The sequence below is a fragment of the Xenopus laevis genome, chromosome 1L (assembly GCF_017654675.1).
Source record: "Xenopus laevis strain J_2021 chromosome 1L, Xenopus_laevis_v10.1, whole genome shotgun sequence".
NCBI classification, from domain to species: Eukaryota; Metazoa; Chordata; class Amphibia; order Anura; family Pipidae; genus Xenopus; species Xenopus laevis.
In genome coordinates, this window is record NC_054371.1 from 95057132 (window position 1) to 95074283 (window position 17152).

The 17152-nt window shown below is 35.0% G+C and overlaps 2 protein-coding genes across 2 annotated transcripts in view; one reads left to right on the forward strand and one right to left on the reverse strand.

The window, feature by feature from the left end:
* gpat3.L (glycerol-3-phosphate acyltransferase 3 L homeolog) overlaps nt 1-17152 on the reverse strand; it is a 253658-nt gene that overhangs the window by 203527 nt on the left and 32979 nt on the right.
* Nucleotides 1930-10772, forward strand: LOC121403669. Its single transcript, XM_041591357.1, has 2 exons — nt 1930-2000; nt 7143-10772. The coding sequence occupies exon 2, from the start codon at nt 7146-7148 to the stop codon at nt 9822-9824; it is 2679 nt and encodes an 892-aa protein (XP_041447291.1). The 5' UTR covers nt 1930-2000; nt 7143-7145; the 3' UTR covers nt 9825-10772.

Genomic DNA, 17152 nt, shown 5'->3' on the forward strand with positions numbered 1-17152 from the left:
TACTTTGGTGCCATCTGCTGGACTTTATAAATTTCGGCTGGCTGCGAACTACAATTTTTCATCTCTTCTCTGCTGCCTCAGGGTTACCTCATATCATCCCTATTGCAGTACCAGATACAATTGGGACGAAGCTTTTCAGCCTAAATTTTCACTGGTTATTACACCTATACAAATTCTGTAAGTTTGGCACCTAGTTCTCTTGCACTCCCGTCTCTATATTTTTGACTACATCTTTGTACAGCAACAACTTGGAATCTTGCTTCATACCTCTCACTGAAGAAAAAAATATATAAATGTAAAAAACAAAACAAAAACAAATAAAAAGAGGTAAATACATTAAAAAAAATTTTTTTTATTTATTTATCTTTGAGACCTCTGCACTCTTTTTTTATTTGTCATTTGTTGGATAATGCTGATAAATCCTAATATGGTATCCAAATTCAGTGGCAAAACTTATGAAAAACAACATAAGAAATTCGCAAAGCAGTCAGATGCTGACACCCCAACTACGGTTCTGTAAGATTCTGTTATATTTTAATTATACATTTTACTAACAAGAAGTAATTCCAATAGTATCCTTGGCTCTTAGAGGAGACACTGTCATTGAAAAACCTTGGTCATCAGTCTGGTGAATCCCTATTCTTAGGATTAGGGTCATTCCTTTACATTCTTGTAGATCTATTCATGGTCTGTATGGTAGAGTGTGTGTGTGTTAAATGACAGGACAGCTGTCTTAGGTGAGGAGTAAGGAGAAACTATATTTGGTTTTTACTGTGATGCATGGCCTGGTCACAAAAGAGTTTGTACAGAAAAAACATGTATTGAGGTTTTTTCATACAATAATAGTATATATATTATACATATAAATAAGGAAAGGGGTGTTTTCTCTTGATGTATTTTGAACATATAAGGTTTTGTGATAATTTATGTATATTCATTTAAGAAAGAGTGATTGTTTTATATATCAGACACCATTTACATTATCCTAATGAATGGTCATTTGGACATATGCCAAAAGTAATCCTCTACTGCCCCCAAGAGGGGTAGAAACTTTGGAAGAAAATAAAAAACCTACCACAACCTATTTCTGGGAAAGTACTAATATGGACTTAACCACAAGTGATGGAAGGATCTAGAGGTATTCAATGCATTTGTATTGGACTGAAAAAGTATATAAACTGACCTTCAAGCTAAGAAGATCAGAGAGAGAAAACCATCAATAAAAAGGAGCAACTCTTCTAAAGGATTTTGTCATCAAGGACTGCTCTCTCTCTCTCCCATTACCAGCACATGAAGATCAACTGAGGTTGTATACCTGTTTTGCAATAACTGGATTTATCAAATAAATAATCTTTCTTTCAAAAGGCATAACCCTCTGAATTTTATAAAGAAGTACAAAATAGGAGCAATATCCAATTTTGTTGGCGAGCAGTTATTTTTCCTACATATTTGGCTAAAGCCAGCCAGGTTACAGAAAATCCTTCATTTTGGGACACCAATCCACTCCTCTGATCAGGTGATATCAATTGTTTTTAAGACTGCAAACACCTGTGGTTTTTTTTCGTCTTAAAAAGGGGGGAGAAGACTGTCTGTACTAACCCAAATCATACAAGACTAAAGGATTTTTTGTTTAAAAGAACTGTATTCTGAAAGCCCAGGAAGAGGTTTTCTAGAGTAAGGAAAAGGCCCAACAGAGAGATTTCCTAGTTCTGCTGTTAAACCCAGGAAGAGGTTTACAGAACAAAAGGGAAAAGAGCCTAGGAGAGGTTTTTCACATTGTACTGAAAGCCCAGGAAGAGGTTTACAGAACAAGAGAAAGCCCAGGAAAGGTTCCAAAGCCTGAACTGAAGGCCCAGGAGAGGTTTTCAGGAAAAGAAAAGAAGAAAATCAGTGGCCACTGTACAATTTTCCCTTGGATCCAGGTAGAGAGGCGCAGCTGCCAAGGTTTCCTTGAGTGTATATAAAGAGGAAAGTCTGTGGAGCTACGAAAGACATACCAGGTGAGTATGGATATTATTTCAAGTTTTGCAAAAGATAGTAATGTGATCTTTAACTTTACATATAATGTTAGAACAGATGCTGAGTTGTGGTATAAATTATATGAGCAGTGTGAACATGCAAATAATACGTTAGACAAACAGTTGATATGTGTTAATAGAGAAAAGAAAAAGTTGAGGAATATTTTAAAGATGATAAATATTTTTCATTCGATGATCTTTAAAGAAGATCATACACATATTGTTTGCATGAACACAAAAACAGAAATGCCAACTGGATGTAGTGATGAAAATGGAATTGATTGCCCCAACTGTGATATTCTGATGCAACATGTACATGAATTAGAGGAGCAAGTACAGTTGAGGACAGATATGGTGTGCAAACTTACAAAGAGTAGTAATACACAAAAAGATTTGAAACAAATCTGTGCAGGGAAAAAAGTTAAGGGTGCTTCTGCTATTCCAGAACCAGAATTAGAAGAAGAAGAAGAGGAAGACGAAGGTGATGTTAGGGAGAAAAGGAAAAAGGAGTTACTCAGTAAGGCAGCACGGGTAAAAATTAAGATACACGACCAGTTAATGAAGGTTGTGAAGGATATGCCAGCTTCCAACAGTAGTAAGGATGCATTTATCAATGCTGATATTTTTGAATCTCACACAGATAGATACAATCTGAGTGAGGAACAAAAAAACAAGGTATTCAAATTTTGGTTACCAACTTATATGAGTAGGAGATTAACAACACCTGTCAGTAGTCCTGAAACAGATATTCATGAGAATGTAGCAGTGCATGGTACAAGTAAGGATAGGCTGACACAATTAATTCATTTTACTACTGGAGAAAATGAGCCTAACACGGAAGTACTTGATACTCTTAAAACCTCTATAAATGAGGACCCATTTGCATTTATGGTCATATTTGAACAAGCTTACAGACTTGTCATGGATATAGAGGATGATCAGGTACCTAGGAAAATGATACAGGCATTTGTAAAGAAATTCAAATATTTAGATCCAGTAGCAATGGTTGCAGCCTCTAACTTTATGACATTAGAAGAAGCAGCAGCCTACATAGATAAATTAAGGCGTCAGATTAAAACTAACAGTTCAAAGGCTAAAATTTCAGAAGTAGTAAGGACAGAGAAAAAGACTGCCTATTACTCAACACAAGGTCAAAGAAACAGAGTGGGAGATGGGAGACCATTGTCAGGCCTACACAATTTATTTTGCCATAGATGCCGAAAAAGGGGGCATCTAAAGAGAAACTGCAAAACACCTGAACAGGATATAAAACCTAGAGAATCAGGTAATGAAAATGGATTTGTAAGGCAACCTTCAGCACCACCTGCAGAGTCTGCATGCATACCGCAACAGTCTCCATATGCACCACTAGTAAGACAGATTAGGGAATTGATTGCCCACACTGATTTACCCACAATTAAGCAAGACACATCCACTGAGTCTGTAAAAATATCTAATAGTCAGTGACTAAGCCATCCCATAATTCATCCTCTAGAATTTCTAGCCCCTTTACATTTAGACAATTGTGGCAGACCTTTTGTTAAGGCTGTGTTAGGAGGATTTAATATAGAAATATTAATTGATACAGGGGCTCAATTGAGTGTGACTAGTGAAAAATTACCAGTGTTAAAAGGATCACCTTTCTGCACCATTATAGGGTTTAATGGTGGAGAAAAGTCCATAGCAACAATGGTGGCAGATGTTTCTTTGGAAATACCAGGTTGGTTACAAACAAAAATTGACATATGGTATTGCAAAGGAGTAGACAGCATAATAGGAACTGATGTTATGCAAAAACGAGGATGGATTGTAGACTTAGGAAATAAGGCAATATGGAAGGATGCAAAAGGAAGGAAACCAATTGTGATTGATCCCACAGAATATGATCATGTAAAAACCATTTGCTCATTGGACACAAGTCCAAAACAGTTTCAATGGCCAGATACCGGGGGAAATCATGCTTTAAAACAGTTGGTGGAAACATTTCCAGGTTTATGGGCCCAAGGTAAGAACGAGTGTGGAAAATTGAAAGGAGTTATAATTGACATCAAAGGTCCAGATCCTCCACCCCAAAGACAGTATAGACTTCCACCTGATTCAATGGAATCAATTGGAAAAGTGATATCGGATTTGTTGGAAGTAGGGGTGATTCGAAAAGCAAACTCTAAGTGTAACAATCCTCTATGGCCGGTTAAAAAACAAGATGGATCTTGGAGACTGACAATTGATCTGAGAATGTTAAATAAATATACACCTCCCTCAGCTCCAATTGTAGCAGACATTCCAGATATAATGTCAAAGTTGATGGCAAATGCAAATTTTTATTCCAAGATTGACATTGCAAATGGATACTTCAGTATCAGGATGGCAGAATCATGTCAATATAAATTTGCATTTACATTTCAAAATCAACAATATACATTTTGTGTATTACCCCAGGGGCTGCATTGTTCCCCAAGTTTATTCAATCAAGCTTTGGCTGGGGTGTTATCAACTTTTTCAAAACCAGAATGTCTATTACAATATGTTGATGACATATTGTTACAAACGGTCACAGAGGAGGAACACTTGATTTTACTGGCCGAATTGTTTGAACTGATATACAATTCAGGATTGAAAATGAATACAAAAAAGGTAGTATTCCTGAAACCTGAAGTAGAATATCTTGAGGTTCAAATAGGTCCAGGTTACCGAAGGCCATTACAAGAAAGGATCAAGGCCATTGCAAATCTTCCTGTTCCTACTACGTATACAGGCTTACGACAGTTTTTAGGACTTGTAAATTTCTCAAGAGATTTCATTGAATCATTTGCAGAAAAAGCAAAGCCTTTATATGAGCTTCTAAAAGGCAATGATTCTGCATTTGGACCGTGGAATAAAGAACATCAAAAAGCATTTGAGACACTCAAAAGAGAGTTGCAAATGGCACCAACCCTTGCCACTATTGATCCATCTGCTCCTTTTGCACTACAAGTACATACCTCTGAAACGGCTGTTTCAGCTGTACTTCTGCAATTACAAGGAGGAGAGTGGAGATCAGTAGGCTATTTTTCCAAAATCCTTACACCAGTTGAGAAAGGATTTGACACATGCACAAAACATTTAGTGGGAGTACACTTTGCAATCCTGGCTTCAGAACATATAGTAGGTTTCAAAGAGATTGATTTACAAACACCACACACACCTTTAAAACTCCTTCTTGAGAAAGGAATTTCAGGGGTCTCAAATCAGAGATTTTCACAATGGTTAGTGGCGTTGTCAACCAAACGTGTAAAAATTGATCATAAAGCAAAGTATGTACTACCTCAACTGATGCAATATGAAGGTCAATCACATGAATGTCTTGCTAACATGGAAGATGCTTATTCTATTCTTTTCCGTAGAGAAGCAAACGAATCAGATGAACCTGTATTTGTGGATGGTTCTAGATTTTTTTCTGAAGGAAAATATTACACAGGTTATTCCATTTGGTATCCAAATAGGAATATTTCTGTTAAACACAAACTACCAGGTCACTATTCTGCACAAAGAGCAGAGTTAGAAGCAGTAAAAACTCTATTGACATTAAATGATGAAAAAGAGAGACATCATATGGTAATTTACAGTGACAGTTCTTATGTTGTAAGGTCATTAACAGATTATCTAGTAGTATGGCAACGAAGGGGTTTTGTAGATGCAGCAAACAAAATTCTAATACAGAAAGATACATTAGAAGAAATTTATGAATTTGCTTCAAAAGTACCTTGCCTCTATGCTATTGTAAAAGTACCTGCACATAAGAAAGGCGAAGACCCTATCACTATGGGAAACACCATAGCAGATAACTTAGCCAGAGAAGCAGCACTGACTGGAGACACATTAATAGTTTCAGAGCCAATAGTGATGTCACCTGTTAAAAAGACAGATACACATTTTCCATCTTTTATAGAAGAACAAGCAAAAGATCCGTCAATTGCGAATCTTCTGGTTAATCTGACATTCCCATTTGTTCATGAGAACGGAATGTTATGTTATGACGTAAATGGAAATCTGTGTCCTGTTGTTCCCAAACATCTACAAGTTGCTTTTACAAAATATAACCATGAAAGCCTAGGTCATATAGGTCAACAAAGACTACTTGAGGTGTTAAAAGGGAAATTCTATTGGGAACACATGAAAGATACTGTAGAACAGGTTCTAAAAGGCTGTCTTGTATGTGCGCAAGTAAATCCACGTCCAAAAAATCAGAAACCACCACTTCATCATATTGCCCCAGCTGATGGTCCATGGGCTACACTCCAAATTGACTACATAGGACCACTACCATCTGGTAGGTATGGCCTACTTTATGCCTTAGTGGTAATAGATGTATTTTCTAAGTGGGTGGAAGTAATTCCAGCAAGAAAAGATGATGCACTTACAACGGCTAAAATCCTTTGGGAACACATTTTTTCAAGATGGGGATTCCCTCAGATATTAGAATCGGACAGAGGCACACATTTCACAGGAAAATTAATGCAAGCCACCTGTGCAATTTTAGGTGTCAAACAAAGATTTCATGTTCCATATCATCCGCAATCAGCAGGAATAGTGGAACGAATGAATAGGACATTAAAATCCAGAATTACAAAAATGCTGTTAGACAAAGGGAATACGTGGGTAGAATCATTACCTGCAGTTTTATTGGGGATTAGAGGGACAACCTCATCATCTACCCAATACACTCCGTTTGAATTGATGACTGGAAGACGAATGCCATTAACATTTCCTTTTGAACCACAGCTATCGACTCCACAGAAAGATGCTATTGTAAAGTCTCAATGGTTGCAACATTTGCAAAATAATTTGGAAACCATTCTTCCACATGCTGCATCAAAAATGCAAAAGATGGTTCCACCTGATTTTACAAAGTTTCAAAAGGGGGGTATGGTGATGGTAAAATCGTTTCGTAAAACAGGTCCATGGGAAGCTAACTGGGAAGGACCTTATAACATCCTGAATACCATGGGTCAAATAATGATACAGGTGCAGAGGCCACCTAATTCAAAAAAGAATAAACGGAGGCAACAAATGTTTTGGGTCCATGCGGACCAATGCAAATTGTATATACCAAATTAATGATACTGCATTTTTTGTTTTAAATAGGAAATGGCGATATATGGAAAAAACAACTGTTATAACAACAGGAAGAGACAAGACCAGAATACTTCATGGAAACCATTGATCATTGGTTGCGTAATTCCTATAGTGGTGATGACCATCGTGGCGATTCAGTGCATATCAAATGATTTGCATTTGGAGATTAAAGACTTGGCAAAAAGGACAAGGAGAGAAGAAATAATGTCACAGGAGGAGAACATATCGGATTTAAAATGGGATTCTATGGATTCTGTGGTTGAATCAGAGGTTAAAGGTGAATTATGTGTAGGAAGCGAGAAGGGTCCAGTATTAACATGTTGTGTAAAAGTACAATTTAGTAAAGGAGATGAATTAAATGTTAATGTAACAGTTGGACCTAGAGGAAAATATCAATGGATGAAAGGGTTTTATATGCATAATAATGAATACAGGGCTATGGAATGCAACATTGAGGAAAAGGTTTTCTGGACCATGTTTATAAAAGGTCACCAACCCATTAAAGTAAACAGTAGTCCAGAAATAGGTGAAACCCCTTTAACAAAACAAGGAAGTTTACAACCTCTGAATATTTATGATGTACGATCTTGGATAAAATATGTTGAACCTGAGAAAATACAAGAAAATAATATTTCTAGTGATGATATTAGTAACAGAGAATGGCAGATTCAAATTAGTAGAGAATTTGCATCAGTAAAATTAGGATTAATATTTACTGAAGTTGAGATTGTGTTTCCAAATGTGAATGTATGGCCAAAAAAAATAAATGTACAAGAAGGCCATAACATACGATTAAGTTGTAATGTGCAATTACAGTTACCTTATGGATCCACAATGTCATGGTCAAAAGGTAATGATTTTCGGGGTAGTGTATCCTATGGTTTGCAGGTTGTTATACATAAAGGCATAGTTGGGAAAGTGGAATGGTCTAAACAAAATTTCACTTATAGTCTAACAAATTTGAAAGTATCAGATCAAGGGGAATATCAATGTTGCATAAACATAGTAAATCAGGAAAGATGTAGCCAAGTCAAGATTGTGGTCAATCCTCACCCTGCGAATATAACTTGTGTAAATAAGTCATTTATTCCATCAAGTCCATTTCAGATAAATTATTTCCATTCTAAACCTTTGTTAATGAATGGACAGTTTATGACCATAATGTGGCATTTTAATTTATCTAATTGGAAAATTTCATCGAGATTTCCACAGTGTAGAAAATATCTTATAAATATGGAACAAGGTATGGAGAATTGGTTTGGTAAAATGAGTAAAAATATAACCAGATCAAAGAGAGATTTAATAGAAAAGGTACTTGGAGGTATAGGTACTTTGGGTACTATAACCAATAGTATGGGAATAAGTTCCCTACAGAAGAATTTAGAAAATGTTGGATTGTTGGACAGCAAAGCAATGTATGTTCAAAGAGGATTGAATCAGATTCTAAATAATATGATTGTGAAAACAGCTTCTGTTTTCGGCCCTTCTGTATTACACCTCCAAGACATAACAATAGGTCTATTGAATAGTGAGAACGCTGCACAAGTTTCAAGAATTTGTATGGAAATCCAAATGGAATATTCGACTGATTTTAAAGTTATTGCACAAGCTTTGCAGGGTGGAATTTCTCCTTTAGGCATTAGGAATAGTTTACCCAAAGAATATAAAATAGCCTTAAATCATGTAGATTTATGGGTGAATAAATGGATTGGGTGTAAAAATTCTGAATGCCTAGGAACATCATTAATACCCATAGCAGGGGAAGAAGTACCATTATACTCCATGAGTGTTTTAGGAATTCCTATAAGCCAGTCCCAATTATTATATTATAATCTACAGTTTAATGATTTTATTGTAAATTCAACAGCTGAAAACCCGGTTCAGGTGGATTTGTCTGCATGTTTACGGTTTAATTCAAAGGTATTATGTTTACCTCACCAGTTAAGACCAATTTATCATTCATGTTTTCATAATCATTCTACTTGTACTGCAAGAATTGAAGATATGAAATGTCCTTTTGAATTGGTAACACCTTTACAAGAAACAAAAGTTTGTTTACAGGTAATGGCTAAAACTGAATTAGTAAAGGTATATTTTTCCACTTGCACAGAGATAGCGGAATTGGAAAGAGGGTTATATTGTATAGATAAAAGTCCTTTAGGAATACTTTTACAAGGAATTCTGGTTAATATTCCTCAAATATTAACAACAGATATAGCTTCAAATCCTTTTCAATTTAATATCTCCCTTACAAATGAGTTTCCATGGTTAGAATGGGCAAAACAAATTCAGAAAGATGAAGGCCTATTGCATATGTTGAAAAAAAGGTTACAAAAGACAGAAATTATTTTCCAGCATGAGCAAGGGAAATTAAAGGAGATAGAACATGAATATTCAGAGATGTCTGGGTCTTCCTGGTGGAGGAAGATGACAAAATCAGTAAACATGTGGTCAAAAACATCTGTAGGAACAGCTGTTGGAAATATTCTCATTCACCCATTAGTTATTTTGTTATTGATTATATTATTTTGTATAGGATTACAAATGTTTGTAATGTGTAAAACTCGATACATGTATAATCATTTAAAAGAAGTTATTGAACAGAGCGGAATAATTTTCAAGCAAATGGTATATAGGAAGGCCGAACCTCCATGCCTCTTAGCTAAAACAGCTGATTCATGTCAAGTTTAAATGTGATACGGAAGGTGTATGGATGAATTTTCCTATTTCAGACCATGAAAAGGGGGACTGTAAGATTCTGTTATATTTTAATTATACATTTTACTAACAAGAAGTAATTCCAATAGTATCCTTGGCTCTTAGAGGAGACACTGTCATTGAAAAACCTTGGTCATCAGTCTGGTGAATCCCTATTCTTAGGATTAGGGTCATTCCTTTACATTCTTGTAGATCTATTCATGGTCTGTATGGTAGAGTGTGTGTGTGTTAAATGACAGGACAGCTGTCTTAGGTGAGGAGTAAGGAGAAACTATATTTGGTTTTTACTGTGATGCATGGCCTGGTCACAAAAGAGTTTGTACAGAAAAAACATGTATTGAGGTTTTTTCATACAATAATAGTATATATATTATACATATAAATAAGGAAAGGGGTGTTTTCTCTTGATGTATTTTGAACATATAAGGTTTTGTGATAATTTATGTATATTCATTTAAGAAAGAGTGATTGTTTTATATATCAGACACCATTTACATTATCCTAATGAATGGTCATTTGGACATATGCCAAAAGTAATCCTCTACTGCCCCCAAGAGGGGTAGAAACTTTGGAAGAAAATAAAAAACCTACCACAACCTATTTCTGGGAAAGTACTAATATGGACTTAACCACAAGTGATGGAAGGATCTAGAGGTATTCAATGCATTTGTATTGGACTGAAAAAGTATATAAACTGACCTTCAAGCTAAGAAGATCAGAGAGAGAAAACCATCAATAACAAGGAGCAACTCTTCTAAAGGATTTTGTCATCAAGGACTGCTCTCTCTCTCTCCCATTACCAGCACATGAAGATCAACTGAGGTTGTATACCTGTTTTGCAATAACTGGATTTATCAAATAAATAATCTTTCTTTCAAAAGGCATAACCCTCTGAATTTTATAAAGAAGTACAAAATAGGAGCAATATCCAATTTTGTTGGCGAGCAGTTATTTTTCCTACAGGTTCAGTCTCAAAAAACTCTCTCTCAAAATTCAGCTTCTGCAGAAGAACATGCTTTAATTGCGGCTGAAGTGGCAAGACTATTAAATCCTGTCATAGAACAATCCGTGGATAAAGGACTTCATCTGGAAATTAATAAAATTTCCCAACAACTGGGACGTCATGATAAAAAAATTTCTGAACTGGAGTCAACTGTCTCTTCCATTTATGATGATTCATTTAAAGTGCAAAAGAAAATTGACTTCTTGGAAAAGCGTGCAGAAGAACTTTTTCTGAAGGTCGATGATTTAGAAAATCGTTTCAGATGCAATAATTTAAGATTTATTGTAATCTCAGAACTTCACAAAATGGATTCCTTACATAAAATAGTTGCCTAAATAATCCCTCAAAAACTGGGGATTTCATTGGAATCTTACCCAATGAAAGTTGAAAGGCTTCACAGAATAGGCCCATTGAAAGACAAGCATCACACTAGACCTAGAGTTGTTATCACTAAATTCCTTGATTACTCTGATAAGAATACTCTGTTCCAAGCATTCAAGAAATCCAAGAGTCTAGAGATTGAAGGGAATAAAATCCTAATTTTTCAAGATTATTCTGTAAACCTTTCTCAAAAAAAGGAAGGAATTTTCAAACGCATGCCAAACTTTGGTGTCTCTTGACATTAACTTTGTACTGCTGTACCCAACAAAATTAAATAATTTTCTGACAACTGGTCCTCAGATTTTTGGTGAAGCTTCAGAAGCCAATTACTTTGTGGACCACCTAAATAAGCAGAGATGTAAAAACGTTTCTACTCTTAATTCAAGCACCTTCTCTGACCATTCAATTTCTCTTCCCCAAAGAGATCACAAAGATAAAAAGTTAGAAAAACGTAAGGGTCCTACTAAAGAGACTTTCCAATCTCATTCTCGCAAACATAGATCCAGATCTCCCATCTCACCTAAAGGGACTTCTCCCCTTATCTCAAGTGAAGAAGATACAATGTTTGTGTCTTAATGTTTATCTGCATAGATGGCTCTCTTTCTCCTGATAACTTATCTTTATAAGAGGGTTGATAGTCCTCCACCTCTAGGGAAAAAAGGAGGTCAATTTTTGCATTTGTTTTGCTGACTATATTTCTTCCCAAATTATTGGTTAGATTAGTTCTAGTTTTATATCTTATGAGATTGAAAATGGTTTTATACCTACTTATTATCCATCTCATATATGTTAATAGGTTCTCTCATTCAGTGGCTCTTTACAATGATATTTTATTTTGTGTTTATGTAAGTATGCTCATCTTTATCCTGATATACCATATATAGTAAATGTCTCTGGACATAGTCTCTTGGAATATTAATGGCAGTAATCATTATATAAAAAGGAAAAACATTTTACAACATCTTAAAAAAGGTAAATGCGATGTTGCTCTATTGCAGGAAACTCATCTTAATGAATCTAATAACAATACCCTGCTTAGAGAATGGGTTGGAGTTATGGCTTTTTCCCCGGCCATAAATAAAAAAGGTGGGGTACCAATTTTATTCCATTGAAATTTATATGCCCAAATTTTATCAGAATATAAAGATGAGCAAGGTAGATTTATTCATGTCGAAGTATTGATCCAGGAAAGGAAATGGCATTTTATTTCGGTTTATGCTCCTAATCACACTAAAGAGTTTTTTTGTTGACCTTAGACATAGAATCTCGACAATCAAATATTATTTTAGGAGGTGACTTCAATGAGACTCATCTGTGATCTTTGGACAGATCAGATTCTAATAGGGCCAATGCAGGGAAAAAATCCAATTGGATGAACGATTTACTTAACTCCTCTAGTCTGACTGACATATGGAAATTATTACACCCAAATGAAAAGGATTTTACACATTTTTCCTCCCAACATATGGTGGGGACCAGTATTGATTATATCTTGGTTTCAAATAATATTGTTGGTAAAACAATCTCTGTTGATATTGGTCCTATTGATCACTCTGATCATGCACCTGTGATTGCTAAAATTGCCACCTCTTAAGATTTCAGGGATTATGTGTCATGGTCTTTCCTGGTTACGTTAGCAGATCAACCTGAATTTTCAAAGATGCTTATAGAGAGATGGGATTTATTTGTTTCAGACAACTCACAACACGCTAATAATCCATCTTTAATGTGGGAAACATGGAAATCCGTGATAAGGGGTGAAATATCATCTTACAAATTTCGGTTTATACGTAAAATCAACAAATTATTTTTTAAGTTAAGCACACAACAAAGAGATTGCTACCTTAAACTAAAACATTTTCCCTCTCCAGCAAATAGTCAGAAATATAAAGAAGTATCTAAATCCTTAAAGAATTGGATAACTTTAAGAGACTCTGTCCTTGCTCAATATTCTATGGCAATACTGTCTAATTTTAGCAATAAAGCTAATAATGAATTTTACGAGGTGTTGGAATAAGAAGTTCTCATTGATTAAGGTTAAGGACAACCAAGGTTCCCTAACTAATAACCCATCTAAACTGGTTCAAATTTTTAAGGATTATTATGAGTTGCTATACTCTTCATCAAAGTCGATCCCTATGGAAAGTATAGCTTTTTTAAAAACAATAAAGACACCCCGACTTTCTGCAGAGCAGTTGGAGAACTAAAATAAACCAGTCTCTATAGGAGGAAGTTTCTTCCGCCATTAACAACCTGAAAAAGAAAAAAGCTAGTGGTCCAGATGGTCTTCCCCCAACTTTTTATAAGATCTTAAAAGAAAAAATTTGCCCATTCATTATCAATTTGTTTAATGATATTTTATTAAATAAAAGTATACTCCCAAGCAGTTCTCTCTCTAGCTTGATTCTAATACCCAAAGAGGGCAAAGATCCCTCTCTCCCATCATCATATAGGCCCATCTCACTGTTAAACCAGAACATTAAAATACTTTCAAAAATATTAGCTGATAGACTGGCTTTGATTTTACCTTCAATTATCTCTTCAGCACAAAATGGGTTTATTAAAGGGTGCTTTGGTATTAAAGATATTAGAGCCCTTTTGAGTACCATTGCTTTTGCCATTAGACATAAAACTCCTTGTACAGTGATTAGTCTTGATGCTGAAAAAGCTTTTGATAATGTAGTATGGGAACATCTTTTTAGTTGTCTGGACCATTTTGGTATTGTTGGCCCCTTCAACAGTTTTGTCATATCCTTATATTCCTCTCCAATGGCTCAATTACTAATTGCTGGTGTGAAATCCCCCCATTTAAAATCTTTAGAGGGACCAGACAGGGGTGCCCTCTATCTCCACTCCTCTTTAATCTTTCACTATAGCCCTTGATCAGAGCACTAGATAATCTGGAAGTATTTCAAGGTGTTAAAATCAATAAATTTCATGTTAAAACCTTAGCATTTGCGGATGATTTATTATTAGTTGATCAGAATGCCAACAATTCACTCCCTGATATCTTTAACTTGTTACATAAATTTGGCACTTTTTCAGGTTACAAAATTGACATTCATAAAACTGAGATTATGAACATCAATGCTACTTTATGTAGTGCCTTATTGAAGAACCTGAGACTTGACTTTTCAAAATCACATCTTAAATACTTGGGGCTAATTTTTCCCAAAGACTTGAGGAACCTTTATTCACTAAACATTACGCCTGCCATAAATAAAGTATTATCTCTTTGCCATAAATGGAATAATACCCCTCTAAATCTAAAAGGAAAGATAGCTTTATTCAAGATGTTGATATTTCCCAAATTAATCTATCCATTAACAAACTTGACAATTTTAATTAAACATAATGACATTAAGAAACTGGATTCAGTAATGAATAGTTTTATATGGAGTGGTAAGAAACCTAAAATTGCCCCTATGCTTTAGGTGGCCTAAAGTTACCTAATTTCAGAATCTTTAACTTAGCTGCAATTACTAGATACCTTATTGAGTGGACGTTTAAAGGAGACAAATTTACAAATCCTGCTCTTGAACTTTTTCCCACATCCACCTCCCACATTTTAAAGATCCTCCATTTGAAATGGAAGGATGTTTCTTTTGAATGTTAAGTAAACCCTCTATTTAGGGACTGAATTTTTACATGGAAATTGTGACTGTGACTGGGAAATTCTCCAGTCACAGTTTTAATCATATGCAGACTCCTTTCATGCCAATTCATCTCCTTTGGAAAAACTCACAACCCGGATATTACTCCTTGCTTTCCCTCTCTAAAAAACGCCATCCTCTTATGATTAGAGACTTTGTGGATCCTACTAATGGGAAACTTCTTTCTTGGGCAGTTTTAAAAAGACAGGTTTGAAGATAGGAGATCACTTTCTCTATATTATTGTAAAAAGCGCTTTTCTTTCAGTTGCCAACAAAAACCTCTATGCTATTCATGGTTAGCTGAGGAGCTAGCTAAAATAGAAGATAACTGGGGGATCTTAAATATAGATTATATAACATGGAAACTTTGTCCCCTTTAAGAATAATGCACCCTCTTAAAGATGCAGTTTTAAAATGGACAAATTATTTGCATTGTGAAATACCAGTATATTACCTCAGAGGACTGGAGAGTCCAGCATTTCAAACTGATCCACCTGGGATACGGGAAGCTTTTTCGCAAAGGTAGGGGATTGGGTCATGTCTCATTTTGCCTAAAATGTAAGCATGAGAATGTAGACCTGTTCCATTACTTTTGGGGTTGTCCACGGATTAAGTTGGTCTGGCAAAGACTAAAAGACTTCATTAGTTCAAAGTTGAAAATATGCTTCAATTTCTCTCCAACTTATGTCCTCTTAAATATTGGCTCACCTACTTTCTCTAAGATAGATCAATGCAATGCCAATGTTAAAATGTTAGTCAACTTAATCCTTCGTTTTGTTGCTGCTACGAAAAAAACTTTACTCTTATATTGGCTTTTAGAATCTCCTGCCTCCATGAAAGATATTTTATTACAGATAAATCAATTGTGTTGGCAAGAAGCAATATGGGCAAAAAACAGCTGAACCACATTTAAAGCGCAAATTCATGGATGACTGGTCTCATTTTTTCAAACTAATTGATCCTGGTCAAAAAACTAAAGTCTTAGAACTACTACAAATCTAAATATATTGAAATGTAAGGTGGCTTTATCAGTTCATGCATATTTTGGATACTTCATACTGCCATTTTTGTTGATAATTCTTTTTACATTAATTAGTAAATCCACTGAGTGAAGTTTGGTTTATTATTGTTTGTTTACTTCATTATTTTATTTACTATGTTAATTATTTTCCTTTGGAATGTGTGCTTTTGAGTATATATATATATATATATATATATATATATATATATATATATATATATATATATATATATATATATATATATATATGTGTGTGTTTGTATCTTTGGCATGTTATACAGCATTGTATATTCTTTTCTTTTGTTATCTTGACATACTCAATCTGCGTAATATATTCTATTGTGTTTATGGAAAACTCAATAAAATTATTGAAAACAAAACAGTAACTTTTAGGTGAAGTTCCCATTCATATACCTGCTGTAATACAAACAAGAGTTACATAAAATGTGAGGCGATCCGTTGATTCCTAACTTGCCGTCCATTATCTGTATGCTCATTCAAGGTTTATCTGCACATCATCAAAATGTGTTAGCCCATGAGATAATGCAATGTTTTTCAAGACACCGCATATCAAAATAATGTTTGTAGGTTATTTTAATAGGGGAATAATTCAGAACTCCACTTGATTTGTCCAGGCATAAAAACCTTGCTTTTAATAATCCAAAAGTTTGTTCGATTACAGAGCATGTGCAGCGGCGTATTTTTCCTCAATATTTGTCTTGGGTTTTAGAACTGGTGTTGAAGCCAGGAAAGGCATCTATAACAAGAATCACTTACAAAAATATATGTACAGTAAATTAGTTAGAAGTTCTGCAATCTGCAATCTGCATCTTGTACTGAATTTATAATCCAATGCAAAGTGCAGAGCACAACCTTTTTAGTCTATTGTTTAGGATGCATTTGCAGGACACCTGTGCCTACTGCTCTGGCACTTCTATCCAGGGTTATACTTAACTGCCAAAAGTACAGCTATGAACATAACTACCTAATAACCATCCGTCATGCATGAGACCGTATTCAAATTTTTAAAATAATATATTTGAACATTTAGTGAATGGAAGGGCTTCCTATTTCAATATTGTTCCTCTCCATGCCAAGGAGGTCTTATAGGTATGTATGTGCAGCCCAGTGCTCCTAGGACATTAGGCATAGCAGCTATTGGATAAAAAGACACCTTGAGCTCACCCCATTCAATTCTTGTGCAAGGAAAATGTATGTATTTTGGAGACCTTGGATATTATTA

Coding starts and splice junctions, on each gene's coding strand:
- LOC121403669 (XM_041591357.1), top strand. CDS start 7,146: ATGGCGATATATGGAAAAAACAACTGTTATAACAACAGGAAGAGACAA.